This window comes from Lissotriton helveticus, chromosome 11 (assembly GCF_964261635.1).
Source record: "Lissotriton helveticus chromosome 11, aLisHel1.1, whole genome shotgun sequence".
NCBI lineage: Eukaryota > Metazoa > Chordata > Amphibia > Caudata > Salamandridae > Lissotriton > Lissotriton helveticus.
The window spans coordinates 1,050,426,468-1,050,451,275 of NC_136072.1; the positions used below are offsets into that span (position 1 = coordinate 1,050,426,468).

At 45.9% G+C, this 24,808-nt stretch overlaps 1 protein-coding gene across 2 annotated transcripts in view; it reads left to right on the forward strand.

The window, feature by feature from the left end:
* PSMD9 (proteasome 26S subunit, non-ATPase 9) overlaps positions 1 to 24,808 on the forward strand; it is an 87,724-nt gene that overhangs the window by 59,103 nt on the left and 3,813 nt on the right. For both annotated transcript variants that reach the window (XM_078667545.1, XM_078667544.1), the window contains exon 4: positions 15,215 to 15,316. In XM_078667545.1, coding sequence (XP_078523671.1) covers positions 15,215 to 15,316 — 102 coding nt within the window. The remainder of the gene's footprint in view (positions 1 to 15,214; positions 15,317 to 24,808) is intronic.

The window sequence follows — 24,808 nt, forward strand, 5'->3', positions numbered from 1 at the left end:
CTATTGTTTTTGTAAGTAATAGCATGACTGTATGTTGTTCTTATTGTGTATGTTTACTGTCATATTGTGGCTTACATCTCCTCCAGGGGAATCCTTATAACTAGTCATAGCACCTGAATTGTCTAGCATGTGTGTCTGTGTGTGTGTGTGTGTGTGTATGTGTGTGTATACAGTGCTTTTCTGGGGGCGTGGCTTGGCGTGTGGCAAGATGGCAGCACTGTGAGGCTGCTCAGCCGGCCACCACACGAAATCCTATAATATCCTGCATTTCAGGAGGCTGATGCCGATGGTTTGAAGGGGGGCGGCCTGTGTTTACCACCCGGTGCGATTGAGGGGTCTGCTGCGGCTGTACGACACCAAGACGCTGCACCCCTGTCACTGAACGGAGGTGCGGGTCTGGAAGTGGTGCGGGGACAAGCGGCGCATGGACGGCGGCTGGTGTCGCCTGCTCGCAGCTTAGTGCAGGAGCCTGCTGCGACGCCCGTGCCCGACAGACAACGATCGCTCGAGGGGTGGAGAGGCCTGCTGGACTGACCCTGGAACTACGAGACGCAGGGGTGAGTGCGCTGTAGCCGGGGAGTGCGGAGCGCTTGCGGCCTCACGTCACCATAGACCACTGAGAGGACTGCGTGCCCTCCCCCTCCCTCCCCGCCATCGGACACTTACTGCGGGGCTACAGCTGTGAGGTGCACATCTGCGGGAGAGCAGGAATCACACGCTGCTGGGGTGTGCTTCAATTCCATGTGGACTCCAGCGGGGGAACGCCGAGGGTGACCGGAGGAGCGCTCTCGAGTTTCGCGCTTGCTGGCGGGACGGCAGGACACTGGGAGAGCCTCCAGGACAGCGCCCGGCTCTCGGGGGCGCACTAGGCCGCAACTAGGCCACGACACCCGAGAAGAGGCTGGTGCCTGACAGAGTAGAGAAAGAGGCACTAGAACGGCTGGAACTGGCGGGGGTCCTTCCATCCTTGCAGAACTAGCTAGCTGAACCCCTCGAAGCTGTAGGATAACCTGGTGCATGGGGAGTGGATGACATCGAGATAGATATTGGTGCCCCTGAGTCCCCTTGGGCCCATTAAGCATCTGGGCCTGCTCTGACGACTCCGTGCCGCCTGGCGGGGCCTCCGAGAGTGGGGGTAAGACGGTGCGCCTGACAGGGGGGAGCACTGCTGCTAAGACGAACTTGGTGATTGCGCAGGGTGACGCAGAGTGTATTGGAGCACGAAAGGGAAGCAACCCGCACGGTGGGTCGACGACGTTTGCCCCCCCCTCACCCCCCGCATCTGCTAGTGGAAATCCATTGGAGAATTGTGGGGACCGGGGCGATTGGGGGCTCGGGCTGGGAAAGCGGCTCACCTAGAGACCAGACATGGGCAAACCAGACATGGCCCAGCCGAAATTGACATTTGAGCTTCAGAAAAATGGCAAACCGCCACAGTCAGATGCGTCCGACCAAGACACGGAGGCTGCGGCACAGAGCGTACTTAATCTGGAAAAAGCATTAGCCGCCATTCAGAATAGTCTACAGGCCATAGACGGAAAGATAGAAGCATTGAATGGCCGCATGGACCAGTTCTCGGCCAAACTAGATAAACAGGCCGCGCGCATTGGTGAGGCGGAACAGAGGATCACGGAAACCGGTGATGGCCTTCAGCAGGTGGCGGAGAAGGCGTCGGATATGTCTAATCTACTTGCGGTAATCCAAGCAAAGAACGAGGATATTGAAGCACGCTCGAGGCGCAACAATATTCGGGTCCTGGGGCAGCCAGAATCGACAAATGTTGGCCGGCTGGAGGATTATATGGAGCCCATGCTGCGAGAGGTGTGTGGCCCGGACGAGTTGTCCCCTATGTTTGCGGTGGAGAGGGCTCACCACTCGCTGGCGGCGCGGCCCCCCCGGGTGCCCCTCCGAGGCCTATCATACTTCGCCTGCTAAATTACCTCGATAGAGACACTGTGTTGCGCATTACTAGGCAAAAGGGCAAGGTGATCTATCAAAATACGCCGCTGGCATTTGATCCTGACTCCACTGCTCAAGTTCAGGCGGCGCGGAAAGAATTTCAGAACGTAAAGAAGCTCCTCATGCAAGAAAAAATCCCGTACGCCATGCTGTACCCCGCAAGGTTGAGGATTGGCGAGTATGAAGGAGGGAAAATCTTCTCGACACCGAAACAGGCCATGGCATATGCTAAGTCCCTCAAGTCCACGCGCAAGACTACTGGCTCGACATCTGATGTTGAAGACTGAGTATATTACTGATTGAAATGTCTGCTTGTTGTCTGTGATTTGACAGGTTGTTGGACCTTTGCTTTCCTTCACACATTGGTGCGCGGGTGAATTTACTGTGTGGGTAGGGAAATGGCGTAATTGGTGATTTACCCCATTTAGAGATGTAGTTGCTAAACTGTGTTTATGCTCAGCCTTTGTGGGAGGTGTGCGGGATAGGGGAGCCAGGTAGAAGGGCTTGAGACCTCTGGGTGGTATACGACGCTGGTCGCTCCTGTGATAACGCTCAGATTGGTATACTCCTGACTTCTGAGGTGTAGGAGGCTTGGTATATATGCGGTGGCCCACTTCCGCCTAGTGCCGGAAGTGTATGGTGCCGTCACGACCCCCAATGGGTATGCCCCACAAAGTAGTACGGTTTGTGTTATGTTTGTTGGGATGGGGGGGTGGGTTGAGTGTGCCTTTGGCGGGTTGGGGGTGCCAAGGTGGGTGGTGGGGTGAGGGCCTGAGTCTTCTGATTATTTACATGGTATACATCTGGTCATCGCACATACTGAGCTATATGATTTCTCATGGTGGCAGGATGCTGGCTCGAGATTGCATGTAGGGGTGACACCTGATGGGTGAGAAGTATGGCTGTATTACCTGGAATGTGCACAGACTGAACACACCCAAGAAAACCAGGCAGACGCTCGCTTATCTTGATAGACAGGGAGTTTAGATTGCCTTATTACAGGAAACCCATCTGACTAACCACACGGAGGGAGCTGTCGCGCGACGGTGGGCCTCCTTTAGACTGGCCTCCTCATATTCTAGTTATGCCCGGGGTGTCCTAATTTTAGTGAAGAAAGGCACCCCGTTTCAGCCGATTGATACTAAGGTAGATGGCGAGGGAAGATGGGCTGTGGTGCGGGGGAAGTTGGGGAGGGGGATGGTGACCATAGCTAACATATATGGCCCAGTGGTTGACGAGACAGCATCCTTCTTAACCTTATTCCAGGCGCTGCGCGCATGGCCGGATTCAGCTTTGCTGCTTAGGGGAGATCTGAATACCTGTCTGGACCCCACTGTAGATAAATCCCCCCTTGCCAGTGCCAGCTCAATGTGTGCGGGACTTTATGGAAGAGTGGGGGCTGTCTGACGTCTGGCGCCTGCGACATCGGGGAGTCAGGGAGGGCACACACATCACCCCAGCCTACAACACATGGTCCCGGCTAGATTACTGGCTGATAGGTGGTGAAGCGCAGGACTAGGTCACAGAGATTGGTGCTCTCCCGCAGACCCTATCCGATCATAAACCAGTTAGGCTCACTATTCTTGTGCCACACAATATCCACCGACCCTTCACTTGGCGATTTAGAGCGGACTTCCTCTTAGATCCAATCTATGAAGATACCATCAGGAAGGCCATAGCACAGTACTTTGATCTGAATGTAGGTTCAGTAGACAGTGCGGCTACCCTCTGGGAGGCATTTAAAGTAACGATAAGGGGAGTATGTATAGGTTCATCGGCGGGCATTTTGCGGGACATAAGGGGACACATGAGCCGCACTGAACGTAAACTGCGAGAACTAGAGATCTCTTGCGTCTCTCTACCCTCACCTGAGACGCTCACTCTCATTCGAGAATACGTTGAGGAGTACAACGCACTGGCAGCCTCAGAGGTTAAATATATGTCTAAAAGCTTTGTGGCGAGAGCCTATGGGGAGGGTGGAAGGCCCGGTCGGGTCCTGGCTCAACAACTGCGTGACCGAGCGGAGACTCCTTTAGTTCACTGCATAGTGGACGATTATGGGGAAGAACACCACACACCTGATGACATTCTAGACCAATTCCGAGATTTCTATGAGACATTATACATGTCACGGGGCGACCTGGTGGAATCTGAGCTGACGGACTACCTTTCAGATACAGCGTGCGCTTGGTTATCCGATGAGCATAGGAAATTCCTCAGCTTACCTATCGATTAGCAAGATGTCCGAGAGGCTATACTGTCGCTTCCTAACAAGAAAGCTCCAGGGCCTGATGGGCTGACGGCTGAATTTTATAAGCGCTTCGCTGATCTCCTGGTGCCCCATCTCCTCGCGGTGTACGCGGAGGCACATGAGGTTGGCTATCTCCCCCCATCACTTCGCAGGCGCTTATTATCACCCTGCTAAAGAAAGATAAAGACCCGGCTCGGTACGAATTGTATCGTCCTTTATCGTTAATTACCATTGATGCTAAGGTACTTGCCAAAATACTAGCTACTAAATTGCATCCTCTAATGCCCCTATTGGTTTTACCGGACCAATCTGGCTTCATTCCTGACCGCTCCACGTCCTGGAATCTTCGTACGATCTTTGCAATGTTTCATGTATTGAAGTCCAAGTTGCCCGCTGTGGCTGTGCTGCTAGACGCAGCCAAAGCGTTTGATTCAATTGAATGGCAGTACATGTTCTCCATCTTGCGTAGAATGGGGTTTCCTCCTGTGTTTGTCCGCTGGGTGCAGATTTTGTATGCAGATACCTCGGCAAGGGTGAGAGTGGGTGGCCTAACGTCGGAACTCTTCACCATCCACAGGGGCACTCGACAGGGGTGCCCACTGTCCCCCTTTCTTTTTGCCATAGTGCTGGAGCCTCTTGCCTGCCGCATTCGCCAAACACAAAGAGCGGCGGCCCTGAACTTTAATAATAGGCCGGTGGGCATCTCTGCGTACACGGACGACATGGTCTTATATATCCGGGAACCTCAAGTATACCTCGCACAGGTTATCCGAGAATATATTCGATATGGTTTATATTCGGGCCTCACCATAAATTGGGAAAAATCGGTCATCATTCCCCTCACGTCTGCCACTGCGTCCCCTCACTTGGAATACCCTCTGCAATGGTCAGAAGATCCGGTGAAATATCTGGGTGTGTGGGTCCATCGTGATCTAACACAGGTAACTCGTGAACATTACGGTAGAGCGTACACTAATCTGGTGGACCAAATTGATAGGTGGGTCAGGTTACCCTTGTCGTTGGCAGACCGCATTGCGGTGATAAAAATGGTGATCCTGCCTAAATTTTTGTACCTGTTTGCTAATGTGCCGATTCGCTTAAATAAACATTTTTGTAAAATGGTACGGACGCAATAGCTCCGCCTGGTGTGGGGTATGAAGCCGCCCAGAGTTGGTTGGGCCACGCTTACGTTGCCGTTCGATAGGGGCGGGTTTTGTGCTCCTGATTTCTTTGTCTACTACCTATGCGGATTGGCCCAATACGCGTATTTCTGGTATAAGCCGCATGGTTTTATCCCGCATGTGGCGGTCGAGGAAGGAGATGCTGGAGAGGTCCCTCTGCATGGTATTATCACACATATGCATAGAGCGACGCTCAGAGCAGAAATCAATACTATCGATGCCACAGTTTGGGCCTGGCACAGTATAGGCCGCAGGACTCAGAGGCTCCCGCTGTACGCTCCTAAAATGCCGATAGAGGGGCACAGCGCCCTCTCTGTGGCGCAGGAGCGTGGAGCACTGCGTACCCTTAATGAGGCGGGTATAACAGTGATGGGTGATTTATATAAGGATGGGACGTACATCACCAGGGAGGACTTGAGCTTCATCTCCAATCCCACACCGCTATTTTTATATACATGTTATCGACTGCGTAGAGCAATCAGGGATCATTATACTACATTTCCGAACGAACCGCCGATATCGAAATCACTGCAGCTGGTTGTGACGGCGCCCACTATAAAACATCTACTCCCTAAACTATATCAGATGGTACAGGAGGAATCGATACTCCCGGAGGACAAGAGCCTGGCGAGATGGAATGGGGTCTTGGATGCGCAGCTTACGGCGGATTTGTGGGGCCAGATATGTGGACTAACGGGGAGGCTTACAGCTAATAGCAATCTGCGCATCATACACCTAAAGTTCCTACACCAGACATATCATACCCCAGTGAGGTTACACAAAATTGGGCTTAGAGATACCGATTGTTGCAGACGCTGTGGGCAGGAGGGTGCAGACTTTGTCCACCTGGCATGGCTATGCCAGAGAGTTCATACATACTGGTCAGGTGTATTGGACATGTTATACGAGATGACTGGACATAGGCTAGAATGCACACCACTGCTCTGCTTATTAGGATATGTGCCTGGGGTGCAGGGGGTGATGGGTCGCTTTGTGCAGATCGCCCTGTTGTTAGCCAAGAGACGGGTGCTGTTCACGTGGGATGGTAAGCTGGCCCCCACTACTGCTAAATGGTTAACTGATATGACGTATTGTAATGAACAATTGTCTCTGTATGAGGAGGAACTTCCAAGAAACTCACGACCTAAGGACATCACAGATCAAAAGTGGTAGCCCAGACGATACTATCCCAGCGAGGATAATGCCCGCCCTAGCCGAACAACTCTGCCCCATGATTGGAGAAATGGTAAATCTCTCTCTGAGCACAGGCAATGTCCCTAGAGTATGGAAACGAGCCATTGTTAGACCAATTAGGAAAAACACTGCGACTCCGTGGACCGAATTGGCTAATCTGAGGCCCATCTCCTTACTACCTTTCCTAGGGAAACTGACTGAGAAGCATGTCAACCACCATCTCTCCAGCTATATCGAACTTGCTGGGGCCCTGGACTACTCTCAGTCAGGTTTCAGACCCAAACATAGCACTGAATCCACCCTTCTGTCAGTCACTGATGACCTGCACATGTACCAGGACAAGGGCATCTCAGTAATCTTGGTTCTTTTAGCTCTGTCAGCAGCGTTCGACACCGTGTCACATTCCATCCTGACTGAGCGGTTGTCGAACGCTGGCATCAAGAACAAAGCCCTTGCCTGGCTAAGGAGTTTTTTATCCGATCGCACCCAGACTGTCACCATGGGTGCATATCGTTCAGCGGAGGTGGAGATATCAAAAGGGGTGCCACAGGGTTCGTGTCTAAGCCCGACCCTCTTTAACATTTATGTGGCACCCCTGGCTAGAGTGATGCGTAGGTACGGGTTCATCCCAGTATCCTACGCTGATGACACCCAGCTCCTCTTCCCCTTTAAAACCCTCTCCGCTGAAGTAAGAAACTCCTTCTCATCAGGCATGAAGGCAGTGGCACACTGGATGTCCTCCAACTGCCTTCAGTGCAACGTCAGCAAGACGGAAGTCATGCTGTTTGGAGAAGCCAGGATGCTATGGGCCCCGGATTGGTGGCCACAGGACTTGGGAGCAGCCCCCGAACCCAAACAGATAGTGAAAAACCTGGGGGTCCGTCTGGATCAAGAACTATCACTAAAACAGCACTCAAACTACATCTCGGGTTCTTGTTTCCATACCATCAGCCTGTTGCGTAAGGTCTTCCCTCTACTGCCGGATTCCTTTAGGAGGACGCTAGTGCAGGCACTCGTGCTAAGTCGGATCGACTACTGTAATGGCCTGCTGCTTTCTGCCAATGAAGGCGTGTTGGCTAAGCTCCAGGTCATTCAAAACACAGCGGCTCGCCTAGTTCTGAATGCTTCGCCAAGAACTCCATCTAAACCCCTCCTTGAGCAACTACACTGGCTCTCGATCCGGCAAATAACAAAATTCAAGATAGGCTGCCTGATCCACAAATGTCTTCATGGACAAGGGCCTGCATATCTTGAAAACAAATTTATTCCCTACATTCCATCTCGTACACTAAGATCAAGCAATAATCTGCTCCTAGTGGTGCCCCGTGCTAGGAAAGCGAGGCATGGGAATAAAGCGTTGTCAATTGCAGGACCCACATTATGGAACAGACTCCCTCTATCCCTAAGACAGTGTACTGAGCACTTAAAATTCAGAAGGCAACTGAAAACCGTTCTGTTTAAAAATGAGATCTAGCATCTGCTCCAACTTACATCTCCTGTTTAGCCGGCACCAAAAGCGCAGAGATACTCCATCTGGAGTCGATTCAAGCGCTATAAAAACCAGCAAATACATAAATAAATAAATAAATTTGGGCCCCGCTGAGAGACTATTTGCTGGCCCGGTGTGAGCAGCCGAAGGATACTGTCCATGATAAGTCGGACTGAAGGGTACTATGTGGTCACTGCTATATGCAGCCACTTGGTCGTCTACCCTAACTGTTCGCTGCAAACTAGTCCAGGCATTCGTATTCACCATTGGGAAAGGTCGAATTGTCTTGTAGTGCGATTTCAAATTTGAACTGAGACTCGGGTGGGAAGGGGGGCTTACTCAGTTTTGTATTCTTGTACGGGTTATAGAATTCAATGCTGTATGTATTAGTGTGGAATGTACTTGCCATGCCTGTTTGTTTTCAGCTTGAAAATCAATAAAAATAAAATAAAAAAATAGAGCGCTTTTCTGTAGTAGCCGCTCATCTATATCTATACTAATATAATAAAGAGAGAGCCCAAACCTTTGAGACGGGTAATATCAGGAACCACAGCACCAATCACAACACCCAATACAGCGTTGGAAAGGGCAGTTGCAGCAGAAGGACATAGGCTATGCAGACGCCCACTATATACATTTAAAAGGTAAAAGAACCGTGCCAGCAAAGTAGTCCCTTGCGGGCGTGTCTGCGTTGTGCTGTGGGCGTGTGCTGGTGGCGTGACAAAAGCTGGGGGCATGTGGTACATTCCGCCCTTCATGCCATGTCTCATATTGTGTGCTAATCCCACCCTGTTCTCTTTAAATACCCCTTCACCCCATAATCATAACCCACCCTTACTCCTTAAAATACCCCAACACCCTTAAACACTAACCCAGCTTAACCCTATAAATATACCCTGTACCCCAAAACCCAAACCTTTCCCTAAACCCTAAAAATACCCCTGTACCCCAAAACCCAAACCTAGCCCTGAACCCTATAAATACCCATGTACCTCAAAACCCAAACCTACCCCTGAACCCTAAAAATACCCCTGTACCCCAAAACCCAAACCTAGCCCTGAACCCTAAAAATACCACTGAACCCCAAAACCACTCCTGAACCCTAAAATACCCCTGTACCCCAAAACCCAAACCTAGCCCTGAACCCTTAAAATACCCCTGTACCCCAAAACTCAAACCTACCCCTGAACCCTAAAAATACCCCTGTACCCCAAAACCCAAACCTAGCCCTGAACCCTAAAAATAACCCTGAACCCCAAAACCCAAACCCACCCCTGAACCCTAAAATACCCCTGTACCCCAAAACCCAAACCTAGCCCTGAATTCTTAAAATACCCCTGTACCCCACAACCCAAACCTACCCCTGAACCCTAAAAATACCCCTATACCCCAAAACCCAAACCTAGCCCTGAACCCTAAAAATACCCCTGTACCCCAAAATCCATACCTATCCCTAAAACCTAAAACTACCCCTGTACCCCATAACTCAAAACTATATCTGAACCCTTAAAATACCCAAACACCCCAAAACATATACCTCAGTACCCCAAAACATATACCCCTATACCCATACTTACCTTATCCAAACATTTAAAAAAACATGCTTTTACCATTCATGCATTTACAACGAATTTAGTTGTAAATGTATGCGTTGTAAAAGCATATCAAATGTAATGCCATGCGTTATAATGGCATTGCGGAGTCATGGTACTTTCGTAATGAAAGTATGCGGAGTGATTGGTATGCGGAAAGAAAGTTGCGGAATAATGGGTGTTTACCCTCCCCCGGTAAGTATATTGGTGGCACGGCGGCCCACATCTCCAGGAACATACTCATATTTTTTCACCACCCATTTGAAAAATGCACAGGTCTCTCTCATTGATGGCCAGCACCGACATACACTTTTAAACACACCTCCCACCACAAGTTCTAGAATTGCAAACTTTAGAGCTGGGGAGCTACGTTCGAATCTCGGCATCAGCTCAACATCCTGTGATTCCAGGCAAATCGCTTTGTCTCCCCGTGCTACCACAAATTAATGTGTTCTTCTGTAATGTAAATTGTGCTCATGCCATGTTGTCGAGTTTGCGCTATATAATATTGCAAGGAAAAATAAAGTAGGGAAACTCAAGTTCACACACTACTGAACGCGCACTCCTAAGTGCATCAGCAGTGCACTGTGAATCGGAGCGTTTCACAGGCCTGTCACAGATAAGAAATGCTATCAAAACGAAATCCTACAAAACAATATACTACTGGCCGGCAGCAATTCATACCCAGACAACGTCGGGACGGGCTGCTAGTATGTTAAATGATAAAATAAATCATTGCAGCCTAATAAAAAACTAAAGTGGCCACATTTAATTTTATATCATCTTTACAAAATGTCAGCAATTGCTTCCAAATTGTCACTTCTTTTTTTAAAGTGACTAGAAACATCTTTTACAAAATATTTTTACAAAGATGTTCTTTAATTATTTGAAATGTGCTTTTTCACAGTAAAGTTTGTGTGTGTACATGCTATTAAAGGGTTCCGTGGGCAAGAACATTGATTGCATATGACTTTTATGAGGGCTTTGCTGGAAGAGGACTGGGATATGGGTAAGTAACTTTGCATTCCAAACCATCTCCACCAATTGGTATAAGCCATGACTCCTCATCTAAGCATACAGAGTACTTAGTTATCCATTTGAAGTGCACTGGTACCCAAGGCCCTGGGACACCAGTTGTAAATGACAGTTGAAAGGTTACGCCCAGTAGCCATTAAGTGCCCATGGACGTGCAGTAAAGACCTCATAGCCACAAATACTAATCCATTGCCAAAATAGCAAGTGTGATGAATGCAGCTGTGCCTTCATTGCAACTCAGAACATGTTGGTCCTGTAGTTTTATCCGTTAGAGCCATGTTCCTGCCAGTGAATCAAAACAAAAATCCCATGAGGCAGAAAATGAAGCTCTGTAGTGAATAGTGAAATTAGTTGTCTGTGCAAACTGAAAGTTTTTTTTTCTGTTCAATTGTTACGTATCGAAAGCAGCAACAAGACATAAACGGACATGAAATAATGTAACTTTTTGTGGCTCTTTTTAAGCCTTTTTAAAAATTATGTATTCAGTGTTCAGATACCATTTCCTTTCCCCTTTATTGCAAAAGTGATTTTCTCATAAAAGGAGAATACATTTTTATTATGTTAGGTTTCTTATTCAGGGCATGGTTAGTAAACGTTTTTCAGGTTACTAATAAATCGAGCCACCAGCATTTTAGGGGGTGCTGGAATAAAATTTTAGGAGCTTTCTAAACATTGGAGCTGTAGAACTCTGACAAAGTGGTCATCCGTTAAATTCTGATGTTCCTATTAGTTTTTAAAACACATGCTGTTGTAAAATATAACAGTATGTGTGAAAAGTGGCCTGCGGTATGGGTGAGGGGCAAAGGACGTAACAAATTGAATTGAGGGACTGCAGATCGAAGAAGGGGGAGATAGCCCATTCAGGGCTGTCCGTTTGGGAGGACACTCCAATTCAAGGAAACCTTAGGATACACTTAAGATGGTGCCCGCAACAGCACAGTGAATCAAGCATCCCTCCCCTCTGTAGACAGGAAATTACATGGTGATTGAACACCTTTAAAAGAGAGTCTGCACGAAACCTGTTTGTATTTGGACGAGCATTGAGGAAGGCAATCGCCGAAACGCGTCTGCTCTTTGAAATAAATCATCCTGAAACCCACTTTCTCTTGGAAGAAGGAGCGTTTATAAATATGAGAGTTCCACCCTCTCATGGAGCACCCGCCCAGAAGGGGTTCTACAAGTGCCTGGCTTGGTGGAGTTAGGAGAACTCTCCTATTTATAAATGCTGCTACTTTAAAAAAGAAATTGTCAGAACTCACTGGGTTTCAGGATGATATATATATATATATATATATATATATATATATATATATATATATATATATATATATATATATATATATATATTATTTATTTTTAACTTGCATAGCAAAATAATCATAAGTACTAGACTAGAAGAATTAGTACCTGCAACGATACACCTGAACCAGGCTGCCTTTTTTTGCATCAAACACATAGTTCACAAATCGTACATTTTTTGTGCATGAAGATCTCTTTGAAAAGGCTGATCTACTTGCTTTTAGGAAGGTTTGGTTTAATAGAGATATGAGTTGAGTATTTTTATGTGGAGTTATGGCCAAGGATGGAAGTAGTGCAACACGGTCTTAATGCCTTGGGTTGCATATAGGCCCTAGACATGGCTGCCCACTGTCTTCCACAGACCTATGCAGCTTGGCATTTGGGTGGGTAAATTGAGGCATTGGCTGACAATTCCCTTTTTAACAGCCTCTAGACCAGAATATACATTCCTGCAATTGTTAACTCGATCACACAAATGTATCCTGCAGCGATTGTACAAACACAGTTGGCCCAAGTACATAATAATTTTGTTTGCCTGTGACCTAACAAGAAACGGATATAGATCCCTTTCCTTCTTTTCTCATCCTCCGTTGAGCTGGGCACTCCAGAAGTTTAAAAGCTAGACATTTCGCTTACTTCGGATGAAAATTTAAGTATGGAACATTAAATACACAATATGATTTCTACACTAATAGACCGACTCCTGCTGTCACTCACAGGCAGAGATCTCAAATGCATATATCCCTTTACTAACACCATAAACTTAGTAAAGAGTGGGACACTAAGAATATTCAGAAACCTTACAAAGACTTAGTTTAGAGCGCAATTCTCTTAGAGTACAAGATACAGTAGGAGATGTTTGTTGCACCAGACCTGATCAGCTGTTACTTGACCTACCAGCTACAACCATGAGCACTGTGGTTTAAGTAGTCATTCTTATGGGGCTTTGCGAGATACAAGGGGCCCTATGGCAGATCTTAAATGGCCTCTCCTTAAAATTTAAACCTAAACTTGATTACCTGCATCCACTAATGCAGTATCTCATAAATGTAGGCTTCTGGCTGCAAATGTTAATGTTCAAGAGCAAACGGAAGAGTATCCCAGAGCCGTGCAGATTAAACAGAAAAAGCTCTCCTACCCACTGGTACTCGTTTAAACTTAGGGATGATAAGGAGGTTTGTGTCAACATAAAGCAAAAGATGCCTGGGATGGTACAGTTTAAATCTCTGAAAAAAGCGGGTTCCAACTTGATGAACAGCTTTATGTATAATACACAGGGATTTAAACTTGATGATTTCAGGCAGGGGATTCTATTGTAGCAAATCCAAAGCATGAGGTGCAAAAGAGCAACGATTGTGGGAAAATGCAAATCTAGCAGCAGCAGCTTTGATTTTGGAAAATAAGTTTGAGGAGGTAATTGGGGGAACTCAAGAATAAGGAGATGCAGTAATCGAGCTGGCACAAACCTACACCTCAAAGGGACAGGTGGGACTTGGAAGAAGCGGAAAAAATCTGCAAATTATCTTCACAATTGAAAAGCAGGTGGATGATAGTCTAGTAACCAGACTAGAAAGCAAGTTCCTCATCAACATGGAAACCTAGATTACTTACAGAGCAAGAGGCAGCTGATGTGGCATTACCTTTTCATTGGTCAGGCATAAGCTGGGAGTGTGCGAGCGGGACTGCTGTTGGAACAACACAGCATTTCTGGCTTATCTGCATTACATTTTTAGGAGGTTCGACCCTGCCCTGTGGGGCTGTCATGCGTGCATGCAATTATGAAAGGCCTCTAATGGAAATGGGGTAGGTTGGTCAACTGATATGACCAGCTGAATATCGCCAGCATAATTCATAAAGTTTACCCCATGAATTTGAGTTGAGCTAGAGGTTTTAGTTGGATATTAAACCAGGTCAGAGTCGAGGAGGAACCTTGGGGAACCCCTTGACCGACAGCTATTAACGTGGAAAAAAAAAGAGGGTGATGAACAGCTTGATATCAGTTTTCCAAGTAAGATGTGCACCACCTCAAGGCTGTACCTGTGATATGGACCTCTGTGCATCCTGGAAATCAAGATGTTGTGGGAGACCATGATCTCGTATATTTTATATAGGTTTCGACACAAACCTTAGTGTTCAAGGTAGAAGATGCAATTTAATTGGGTGATTGGTTTGTGAATGATAGACTCCTAACCACAGACACATTGACCCAAGAATGTGAATTTGAGAAGAAGCACTCGCTGAGATATAGACAAATGAGAATAGGAATGACAAGTGTTTGTTAGTCTAAGTATTTCCCAATTAAAAATAAAAACACACTGTTCACAACTGATGGCACCTGTTCAATTAAATGTAAAAGTAGATGACCAGAATATTTGGTGGAATGGAGTGTAGCCACAAACGTAAAGCCAGTGGGCACATTTCAGAGTGAAAATTAATAATTTAATTTGAGGTATTGGATGTGCTGTGGGACAGATGCTGTCAACTTGCTATATTGGTATTCTTGAGTTCTAAGTACAAACATCTATAATTTCCATACCTCTGCAGGATATTCATCCATTGAAAAGAATTTTAAGAGCAAAGTTACTTTTGGATTAGAGATGCATGTGTGTACTCACTGATCAATAATCAGAAGCAGCTAGATTCTGAAGGAAATGTAGTAAAATGTAACCACCTCTTACTCGACAAGAGAAGGCTGGCGATGTTGTGGATAAGAGAGGAATCTAATAAATGGGAGCATTGATTATTGGGTAATATGGCAAGATTCACTGTGGCCTAGGTGCATAGGGAACAAAAAACCTAATTCTATGGAAATAATAAATGGATATGGAAAATATATGCTTATACAATGCCTATAGACCTTAGTTAAGATACATCCTAATATAGAAACCTATCCATAATGTTCAGGGTTCATGGCAAATGTTTATGTATTACGATGTAAGAGTCCAGCTCTAGGCATTGAAAATAAAAAGATTATAGGTAATATCTTTTGATGGACACATATTTTGTTTTTTAATTGCTAGAGACCAAATAGGTAATTAACACTAGCAATCAAAGTCATTGTGCTAGTCACATTAAGATGTCTTCTTTGTAAAATCCCCTGATATGTTTTTAAGGGGCAAGATTTATGTTTTATAAAAAAGTACTGCATTCCGCTTTGTAACTAAACATGTTAAACTATGCTTGCTTGCTTACATTTGCTCTGTTTGTCTTGTAGGGTTTACAAGTTGGAGATGAGATTGTTGAGTTTGGCTCAGTAAACGAACACAACTTTCAGACTTTGCAGAATATTGCCACTGTGGTACAGCACTGTGAAGGGGTGAGTTGACACATGCCTATCTTATTAATGTTTTAGAAAAAAACATGTTTTATACTGATACGGTTTGTTCATACTGGAGTAGTTTGTTGCGCTCCTAGAACCCATTGTTCCTACATGAAATCTGATACCAGCAGTTTTTTTGTGTTTTACAATATTACAGCAGGTTAGTTTTCCAACAAGAGCCTGGCGACCCTATTGTGTAGCTTATCTCATTTCCTCTGTATTGAGTGTTCTTATTTATAATGGGTCGTTCGGTGTATCGTGTAGCCTCAAATGGCCCCACTGCTGTTTTTGTTTCGGACACCATTACTCATGAGTTGAGGCTTGCTCTCTGGGTTGTCAATACAGTTCGCATTTTGTTCTTCTGCCACATTGAGTGTATCTTTATTAGTATGCTTGGTGTCTAGTTTGGCCTCCAAAGGTGCTATTTACAGCATGAACATTCACATGTATAAGTCCTGAGTCACTGATATGCTCTCAGTTGGCCATTTTAGTATCGGGTGCCTTCATTTTGTAGCGTGAGGCTTGGATTTCTGTATGGCACATGCATTTCGAGCATGTGGTATTTTTAGTGTGTCGGCGCACTGGGGTATCAGCCGGAAATCTGATGGGAGAGACTGTATCAGTGTCCATTTTTAGAGGTGCCATTGCGTTGACTTTTATTGACAGGGATAACTGCAGAGATGTTTGAGGCTGAATCCGAATTGGGTACTTAAGATGGGTTATGGTACCGGTATGGCCCGCTGGTATCTAAAGTAATGCTTGCAGTAGTTACTGCAGTACAGCTCTACCGAGGAGGTGCTTGAGCATGACCTCGAAACTGTATTAGGATATTGGCACCGCTTACCTCAGGAGAGTTAGCCATGCACTGTTAATTGGCCGACAGTTTGCGGTCAGGCGAGTATTGTGGCATTGTTGATATGATGTTCTGGGTATGTTGCTGTCAGATCGCTTCACCCTGCGCCCACAGCTAGCATTGCTGTCTTTACTTAATGTGTAGTGTGTGCCAAGTGGTTTCTGTGTCTTGGTCTCTGTAGCCAAACATCTCCGCTCTTCCGACCACATGGGGAGGAGCTTACATCAGGGGTAAAGTTTAGAGATGCATATCAGCATAATAGCTGCAGCGATCATAGGTCACTGTAAGGTCACTGTTGCAGGGGGGTGTAATTGCTGGTAGAATGAGGTTTAGATCATGTTATACAGAGATTTAGCCACCTATTGTTAATCAGCCGCTATTTTGGTGTCAGGTGAGTAATGTGGCTTTGCTGATATTATGTTCTAGTTAGATTACTGGGCAGATCGCTTCATCTAGTGCCTGCCATCAGGTAGCATAGCTGATTTTACGTGTTTTATGGCGTGCCCAAATGGTTTCTGTGTCTAGGAATCCGTAGAGCTTGCTGAAGTTCTTCGCTCTCCCTTCCATGCGGGGAGTAGTGTGGAGATGAGCGGCCTGCACAGGTTGTGAGTGCTGCCTCCAGTGGTAGAATTATATGACCTTAATAATACTGCTTTAATCCCAAAGATGTTTGAAGTTCATTTTTGTCGCCCTTGTTCGTTCGAGGTCGGAATTATTTGACTTTATCTGCCTCCATGGATCTGAGCTACAGGCTCACTCTGCCATCTACCTCGCGCTCCAAGCCATGTCCCCATAGAATTGTTAGTTATGGTTACATTAATTTCTATACATTTCTAGAGAAATTATTTTAGCTGGTCCTTATTGGCACATACAACTGTTCACTCCAGATGGTGTTCTTGTGTATAGAATACAGTTGAAGGTTGAACTGTCAACAAATTTGGCTACATTATCTTGAGGCCGGAATACATACTTCTCCCTTATATTCGATACGCTCTGTTTAGTTGACGTAGAAGTGCTCTTTATGGATAATACCTTGTGTAACACATTTTATCGATCTGTACGTAAATGAAATTGTGTCTATTTAATGTGTTGTTGAGCTTTGGGCTCCTATTTTTAAACAAAAATGATGTAATTTTTTTTAATTCAATTTTTGTTTATTTTGAAATTGGTTTTTGAAGCCCATTGGACCTCTTTTTCACCTTATTTGCTTTTCTTACTTTGTATTTTCTAAACTGTGTGTCATGTTTCTTTGATGAAGTAGGTTTCTTTGAAAGTGTAGCATTGTATCATAATTATTGTCTCCGCTACCTTGGGGTTGTTGGGCTGCCCTGATCTGATCTCATCTGTGTTACAAATTGAAAATCGGATGGCAGTTGTACACAACAAACTAATTGTGTTTGGAAAAGATCTGAGACGAGTTGTGCTATCCTTTTTTGTGGTAACAGATACTCCGAATTGGAGTTTGCAACCTCAACAATGAAGTTTCTAATGTTCAAATCTAATTTTAGGAGTTGGTAAAGTTTTACTGACTCCTAAAAGAGTATTTGGTATGGGTCTCCATAGTAAAGGTTCACTTTTTGCATCATCACTTCCCCCTCAACTTTTAGACTAATGCTGCCTTGCTGTTCAGGCCCCAGTGAATATGCTCTGACCCCAAACTATGTGGGCAATTGGCTTACACCTGATTGGCTTATTTAACGTGGCCCTAGAATGTGGTACAAGAGGTACCCAGGGCTAGTAGATAAAACGTCACTAGTGGACTGCAGCACTTTTTTTATTTTATTTTGTTTTTATTTTGCAGAGTTTTATATAGCGCGAACTAGACCCGAACCGAATCAGGTATCAGAGCGCTTTACATAGCAGCAGTTACGTTACATGAGGACACACTTTCATTTTTTTTTTTTTTAGGCACGGGGAGATTAAGGGCCCGATGTAGGTAAATCCCATTTACCGATTTAGAAATACCGAATCGTACCGATTCGGTATTCAAAAATCGGTAAATGGGATGTAGGTCCCAACATCTGGATTCGTTACCGAATCCTTAACAATTCTTAAATTACCGATTTGGTAAATACCGAATCGGTAATGCCCATTCATTCCTATGGGCGTTGAAGCCCATAGGAATGATTAGGCATTACCGATTCGGTATTTACCGAATCGGTAATTAAAGAATTCACAAGAGTGCAGGGGGTGTCACTTTGACACCCTCTAGCACCCCCAAAACGGCCATGTGTGCAATGTGGCACACAGACATGCCCTAAGGGCACGTCTGTCTGTCACATGGCACATGTGTACATGCACAGATGTGCATGTACACAGGAATCGGTTTTTTACCATGGATTTGTATTCCATGGTAAAATACCGATTCTGTAAGCCATGTGCTGCCGGAACATAGGCTACCTACATTACATTTTCGGTAATTTTACCGAATCGTTATCATTACCGAATCGGTAAATATTACCGAGTCGGTAAATTTACCGATTCGGTAATGATAACGAATCGGTAAAATTACCGAAAATGTGCCCCTACATCTCCATAGCCCTTTACCGATCGGAAACGGCCGAAAATCGGTATTTTCGGCCGATTCCGATCGGTAAAGGGCTACCTACATCGGGCCCTAAGTGATTTGCCCAGAATCACAGGAGTTTTTTTTTTTTTTTTTTGGCGTCGTTACCAAGATTTGAACCCAGATCCCCAGGTCCGAGGTCGAGCGCCCTAGACGTTAGGCCAACCCCTCTCCCTTAATTAGTTGTGCCACAACTGCAGTGACAAGCAGAAAACGTTACTGTAGGCCTGCCATTGCAGCCTAGTTAGGCACCTTATACCCTGCCGAGTCGATATGGCAGAGTAAACCCTTTTTGCCCGGTCACATCCTGCCTATTAATATTAGTAAGCCGCCCCTGGGGTAGGCCTTGGTCGCCCACCAGGTAGGGTGCTTAAACACAAAAGAAACCTACAATTTTTTTAAATATTAACATGCCTTGACAGTGAAAACATGAAATTGCCATTTCCACTGTAGCATGGGCCGGTGGTCTTATTAGCTAACATGGAGTTTAACTAGCCACCTCGCTAAGTGCTAACCTCCATTTGAGACCACTAAAGATTTTAGTCAAAGATATCAAATTAATTGTTAAATACAATCTCCGCAATTAGTCTGGTTTAATGTAAGGTAACTTTTAATAGAAAGGTGACTTTAGAAAGTCACTACTTGTTGCTCATACCTTTTTAGTAGTCTTTTCTGTTTATCTCCAGCATTTGTCAAATGAGACAACATGATGCCTCGTGCTAGGAAGTGTTCAGCGCTCCCAGGAATAGGGAACAAAAAGAATTGCCATAGAGAGAAGTTGTGACCTCTCCCAGTAGAATGACTACTGGCTGATGGCCACAGATTGGCCCAGCTTCAAAGCGGCTGCCACCTTAGTGAAGTAAATGGTGATCACACCTTCACCTGCCCACTCATTTGTGTAGACAGACCGTCAGGCATCTCCTCCAGTTGGGGTTGGTGGGGGACCTGTTGCACAACTGACATTCCAGTAAGAGTGGCTCAGTATGCTAGGCATACTCCAGGGGCGTGCCCAGAGCTCTTCAGAGGTGAAGAATGCCTGTGCATCTTGGTTAAGGGTAGAGAAGTGTATCCTCGGATTGTTTGATGACCAAACCCACAGGAAGCGATGTGAAGTGGGAAGGGCAGCCTTGTGGGAATTATTGACCCATTGGCTAGTAAGGCCTCCCTTCCACAAATGAGAAAATGTCAAAGTGGCACCCCAGACCCACAGTCCTTGGATCACTGTTGGAATGGCAAGAAGGCAGAAGGACTGTCCTGCTGCTTCCTTGACCCATCAAAGAGAGGCTGAACCAAGGAAGGATTGCATCTGCTGAACTCATAGTAATGGTAAAGAGGACTATGTCTGCTGTGCCCACTTGTAGAAGAACTCCACTTGTGCCCAAAACTGAAGGAGGACTGGCCTACTGCTCACTAGACCCAGCAAATCGAGGCTGCAGCAAAGACTGAAGTGAGGACTGTCCCCTCAGTCGCCACTTCAAAAAAAAAAAACAACAACAAAAAAAAAAAGATCCATTTGTGTCCGAAGTGACTCCAAGGACTAGGTGCTGAACCCCCAGTTCAGCACCAAGGACCTAAATCTGATGGAAGCCTCCACTTGTGAGAGCTCGGTTGCCCAGGATCACCTGCCCACTGCTAGACACTGAAGTGCCTGCTGGGAGATGGTTGTCATAGAAGTGGACCCTTTGCAAGAAAGAGACCTTCACCTGTTGACAACCGCTGAAGACCACTGTAACTATAGACCAATTGACCAGTGTCAACTGGACCTGCACTGAAGTCCACTGGTGCATCATGGGAGATGGACACCTGAGGCTGGAAATGACCCTGAAGGTTGTGGATTCTGAGGTGGCGCCAAGAATATTCACTTCATCTCGTCCACAGCTCCAGCATCTTCAGCATCCTTGACCGTGTTCTGAAAAGTATTATGAATGTAAAATGGTGCCACATGGCTAAAGAAATAACAGCCTAAGATGTACGTGCCCTTTGGCACCAAGTCCTAACCACAGCAATAAAAAAATGCATATTTTCCATAAAGCAACAATTTCAGGTAGTTGGTAAAGTACATTCAACTTGCCAAAATGTTTTTGAAAGAGACTGAACTTTTGCCTTCAAAATACAAGTTTTCATATTTAGTAAATAGTCCTCAAACTGAAGAAAAAAAAGATTGTCATTTTGATCAATTACTCAAATGTACAAATGCCCCACAACGACAGAATCTGCTTCAAATGGCCTGGTATTATAATCACATGTTATGAAATCACCACAGCACCAAAGAAGCATCCGACATGTCATGCCATCATTATTACAAGGCCACCATTTTGTCAAGGGTGGATACCTTAATGGTCCGGTTGCTCACAAGGTCAGTGTTGGCAATTATTATGCCATGGGTGGCCACCATTATGTTGGCAATGGCCAAAGTTCGGTTTTCATGTTCCCAATATCTCAGTGTTGGCCGGCAGTATGTCACAACTAGGCCATGAATGCCCAAAATATGTCAAGGATGACCATTATTATGCAAGAGCCAATATTATACCAGGAATAGACACAATTATCCCAGAAGTGAACCCTGTATGACAGGGAGCACTGTACACTTTCGGTAGTAGTTTAAACCATTCACAGCTTTCAAGGGGCAACACTGTTTAACTCGTTGCCTGCAGCAGGAATTCCAGCCCGGTGCTGGACATTCCAATCGAAGGCGGGGTCGTGACGGAACCCAGCCGTCATGCGCACAGGCCACCCGTGGCTCATGACGGCTGGGTTCCGTCAAGAGCATCGAAGGGGTTAAGAGAGAGAATGCCAGACACACACAATCACACATAAATGTGAACATATATACCACACACAACTCATCCATCTGAAAGAAGTCATGTTCTTCATTGTCAGAGCTTTGGATCCAGCCTGTGCAGCTCCTGGCCATATCATGTACCCAACTGCCACACTTTCTCCGTGGCTCCTACATTCCAAGGACTCCACTTTGCCTCCTATTGTGATTCTTAGTTTACTATTTACATACATGGTAACCAATATTCTTGTAACTTTGCTAGATTGCGAGTGGGGACGGACTGTCACTTTGCAGGCCCAGTAGGCTGACACAGTGTGTTCCTGGGTTAGCATGAACCCCTGTCAATGGTCTGGCTGGCTGGAACTTTAAGGCTCTAGGGATGAGCAGTGCTGTTTTCTTTAATGTGTGAGATCCTCTGAAGGATTCACTGTCTAGGCGTCTCTTCTGAAAGCTTCTTCTAGGATGCCGCCAATCTACCAGTACCTCCTGATGTACTTGTTGGAGGCCCATGTTTTAGTACACCTGGCCCCTCTTCCCCATTCAGTAAATAAGTGAAAAGCGTGAACGGGACAGTAATGTAGTGGACTACATGCTGATGTTGGTGAGATTTAACCTGTGTGCAATCCCCAAACACTGACTGAGAGAAAGGTGGGATGTCACTCTTTAGCCCATGTACACTATCTTTGAATGTCTGTGTAAAAATTACTCTGATAATGGTAATCATCAGAGATATGATCTTTGACCACAACTATATAAACGATACTGGAAATAAGCTGTGGGAAAGATGTAATGACTTGTAAATGATGATGATTAGAACAGTGGCCCAAACCTCTAAAACTCTAAAGTTGGGGACAAAAGGAAAGCAAACAAAAACACTCAGGTTTCAGAAATATTTGATTAAATAAGTAACATATTTTGTTTCACCATGGAGACAATTTAAAAAAAGAATAGCGTAATAACTAGAATCGATTTGGTTACAGTATGTTTGGCAGCATAACTTTGCAAGAACAAGCATTGGCATAGCCAATAGGTCTCGCTTTTGGCACCTTATAAGTATTTAGTTTTGCAGCACAATATCCTTGGTGCAATATCAGCTGTTGCATGGCTAAACCTTGTACCTTATAAGTGTTTAGCCATGCAACAGTTGATGTTGTTGCACCAAAGATATTGTGCTGCATAACTAAATACTTATAAGGTCCCAAAAGCAAGACCTATTGGCTATGCCAATGCTGGTCCTTATAATACTGTGTATTCTTTGCTACTCGAATTTTCCTGTAAATAAGCCCTACTTGAGCCTTTGTTATTGTAATAGAGTCAGTTATGAGAGCTGTAAGCACAGCAGGCGACCTGCCTAGAAGATCCCCCGCCTCTCCTTCCGAGCACCGGGGTCTTTCTTCTGGATCTGGCCAACACGTCTGTGCTGTTTGCCATGACTGTTGGTGGGTGTGCTTGTGGTAATGCTCTGTTGTCAAGATACCTCGAAAAGCCGCTGTTGTTTGCTGGTGACGTGCTGGAAATGTTTCTCACATTGAGCCCTGGAGCTCATGCACTGGTTGGGAAACACATAAAGCATGTCGCTGCTGACACGTAATCAGATCTCTGTGTTGCATCTCCTGCGCAGGTGCCGCAATTATAGCAAAAGTAAATATTTTTTTCTATGTCTTCACTTTTGCTATAATCGCGGCACTGTTGCTTTACTTTTAACGTTAAAAGTAAAGCGCGGGTGCCGCGATTATAGCAAAAGTGAAGAAATAGAAAAAAAGATCTATTTCTTTACTTTTGCTATAATCGCGGCACCCGTGCTTCACTTTTAATGTTAAAAGTAAAGTGCGGGAGCCGCCAGCCCTGCCAAGTAGCCCGCATCAGGAGTGACACTAACTCATTTCAGTGTGGTGGTCCGCATCACCCACTGAAATGCAAAGTCACCCATATTTAGCGCAGCCTGGGCTGTCAAGTTCCCAGGGCGCTGGCTGCTAATCCACCATTTTCGACTGTGAAACCTCAGAGCGCAAACGTGCACTGTATGCTGTTCCCAACAGGTTTGGGGCTGCCTGAACTCTAGGGCAGCTGCTACTGTTACAATGTAACATACTTCATTAGGATTGAGTTCACCGTGCGGCCGCGGCATTACTATTCCACTGATGAGGGAGGAGTCAGTGATTACCCTGCCCTATGGCTATGGATAGGCACGGACAGTCAGCCATTGAGGTCAGGTGTGAGTCTTGGAGGCTCACAGTGATAGGCAGGTGGGTCCTACTGCAGCCGCCCGCTGCGGCAGTTGAAGTAGAAAGTCTGCCTCTTCAGCTAGCGGCAAACATGTAGGCTAGCACTGCCCCTAAGAATTGTGAACCCCGGCGGATCGCGCTGCCACCCTCAATCATGCCTGGCGTCAGTCTTGCAGAGGGCGGGGTCAGAGTTGGCTTGCGGAGGCCGGTCAGCACCAGTCTGGCTCTTGACACAGGAAGTGCCCAACGTAGCCCCTGAGGAATCTTTATTTTAATGTTTTACTGTCCTAATGACATGATGTGCTTTCACACGCAGACCGCGCGGTGATACATTCCTGTTTAATTGTGACCACGTTTCACAGCTGACCATTATATAGGCACACATCACGCACCTGCTTGTTTGCACAGAATGCAGTTGGTTATGAGTGCAGCAAATTGCCGTTTCTTGTGGCCATTTTGCACTGCTGTCTTTTGCTGTCATGTGGTTTTTTTTAATGTGACGCTTTGGAGCAGGCACAGGTAGGCAGTGCTGCCGTGACTCTCGCAGATCGGGCCAGGTACCACACGGCATTGAAGCTAGCTGACTGTACTATGTAGGCCGAAAGCGTGCCACCCTTGTTCGGAGCCCAGCTCACTCCGCATCTGCAGCCTGGCTCTAAAAAGAATAGGCGGTGCGGAGGATAGTTAGAACCAAGTAAGGGGCTCTCAGCAGCTCGCCAGCCCAACTGGGACACATCCACCTGCATTGCCTAGTTTGCAGAGAGCAGGCCATTGGCCTCTCATAGCAGCTTTGAGGCAACCTGGACTGTAAACAAACACAGGAGGCAGGGTGCCAGCTTCCGCCTAATGGGCCTCTCTCTCCTCAGACCGCCTGAGAGGAGTCTGGGGAAAAGGTCTACAGGCCTCATTCAGGGTTTCTCAGCTGGAAAAGCGTTGTATTTTAGGCAAAACATGGGTTTTCTGACACCCTGGACACATTTCTTTCACAAAGAGAAACATACAAACTATAGCCTTTCACAGTATCTGTCAACTGACATGACCCACGCATGTTCGCAAAACTCCATTT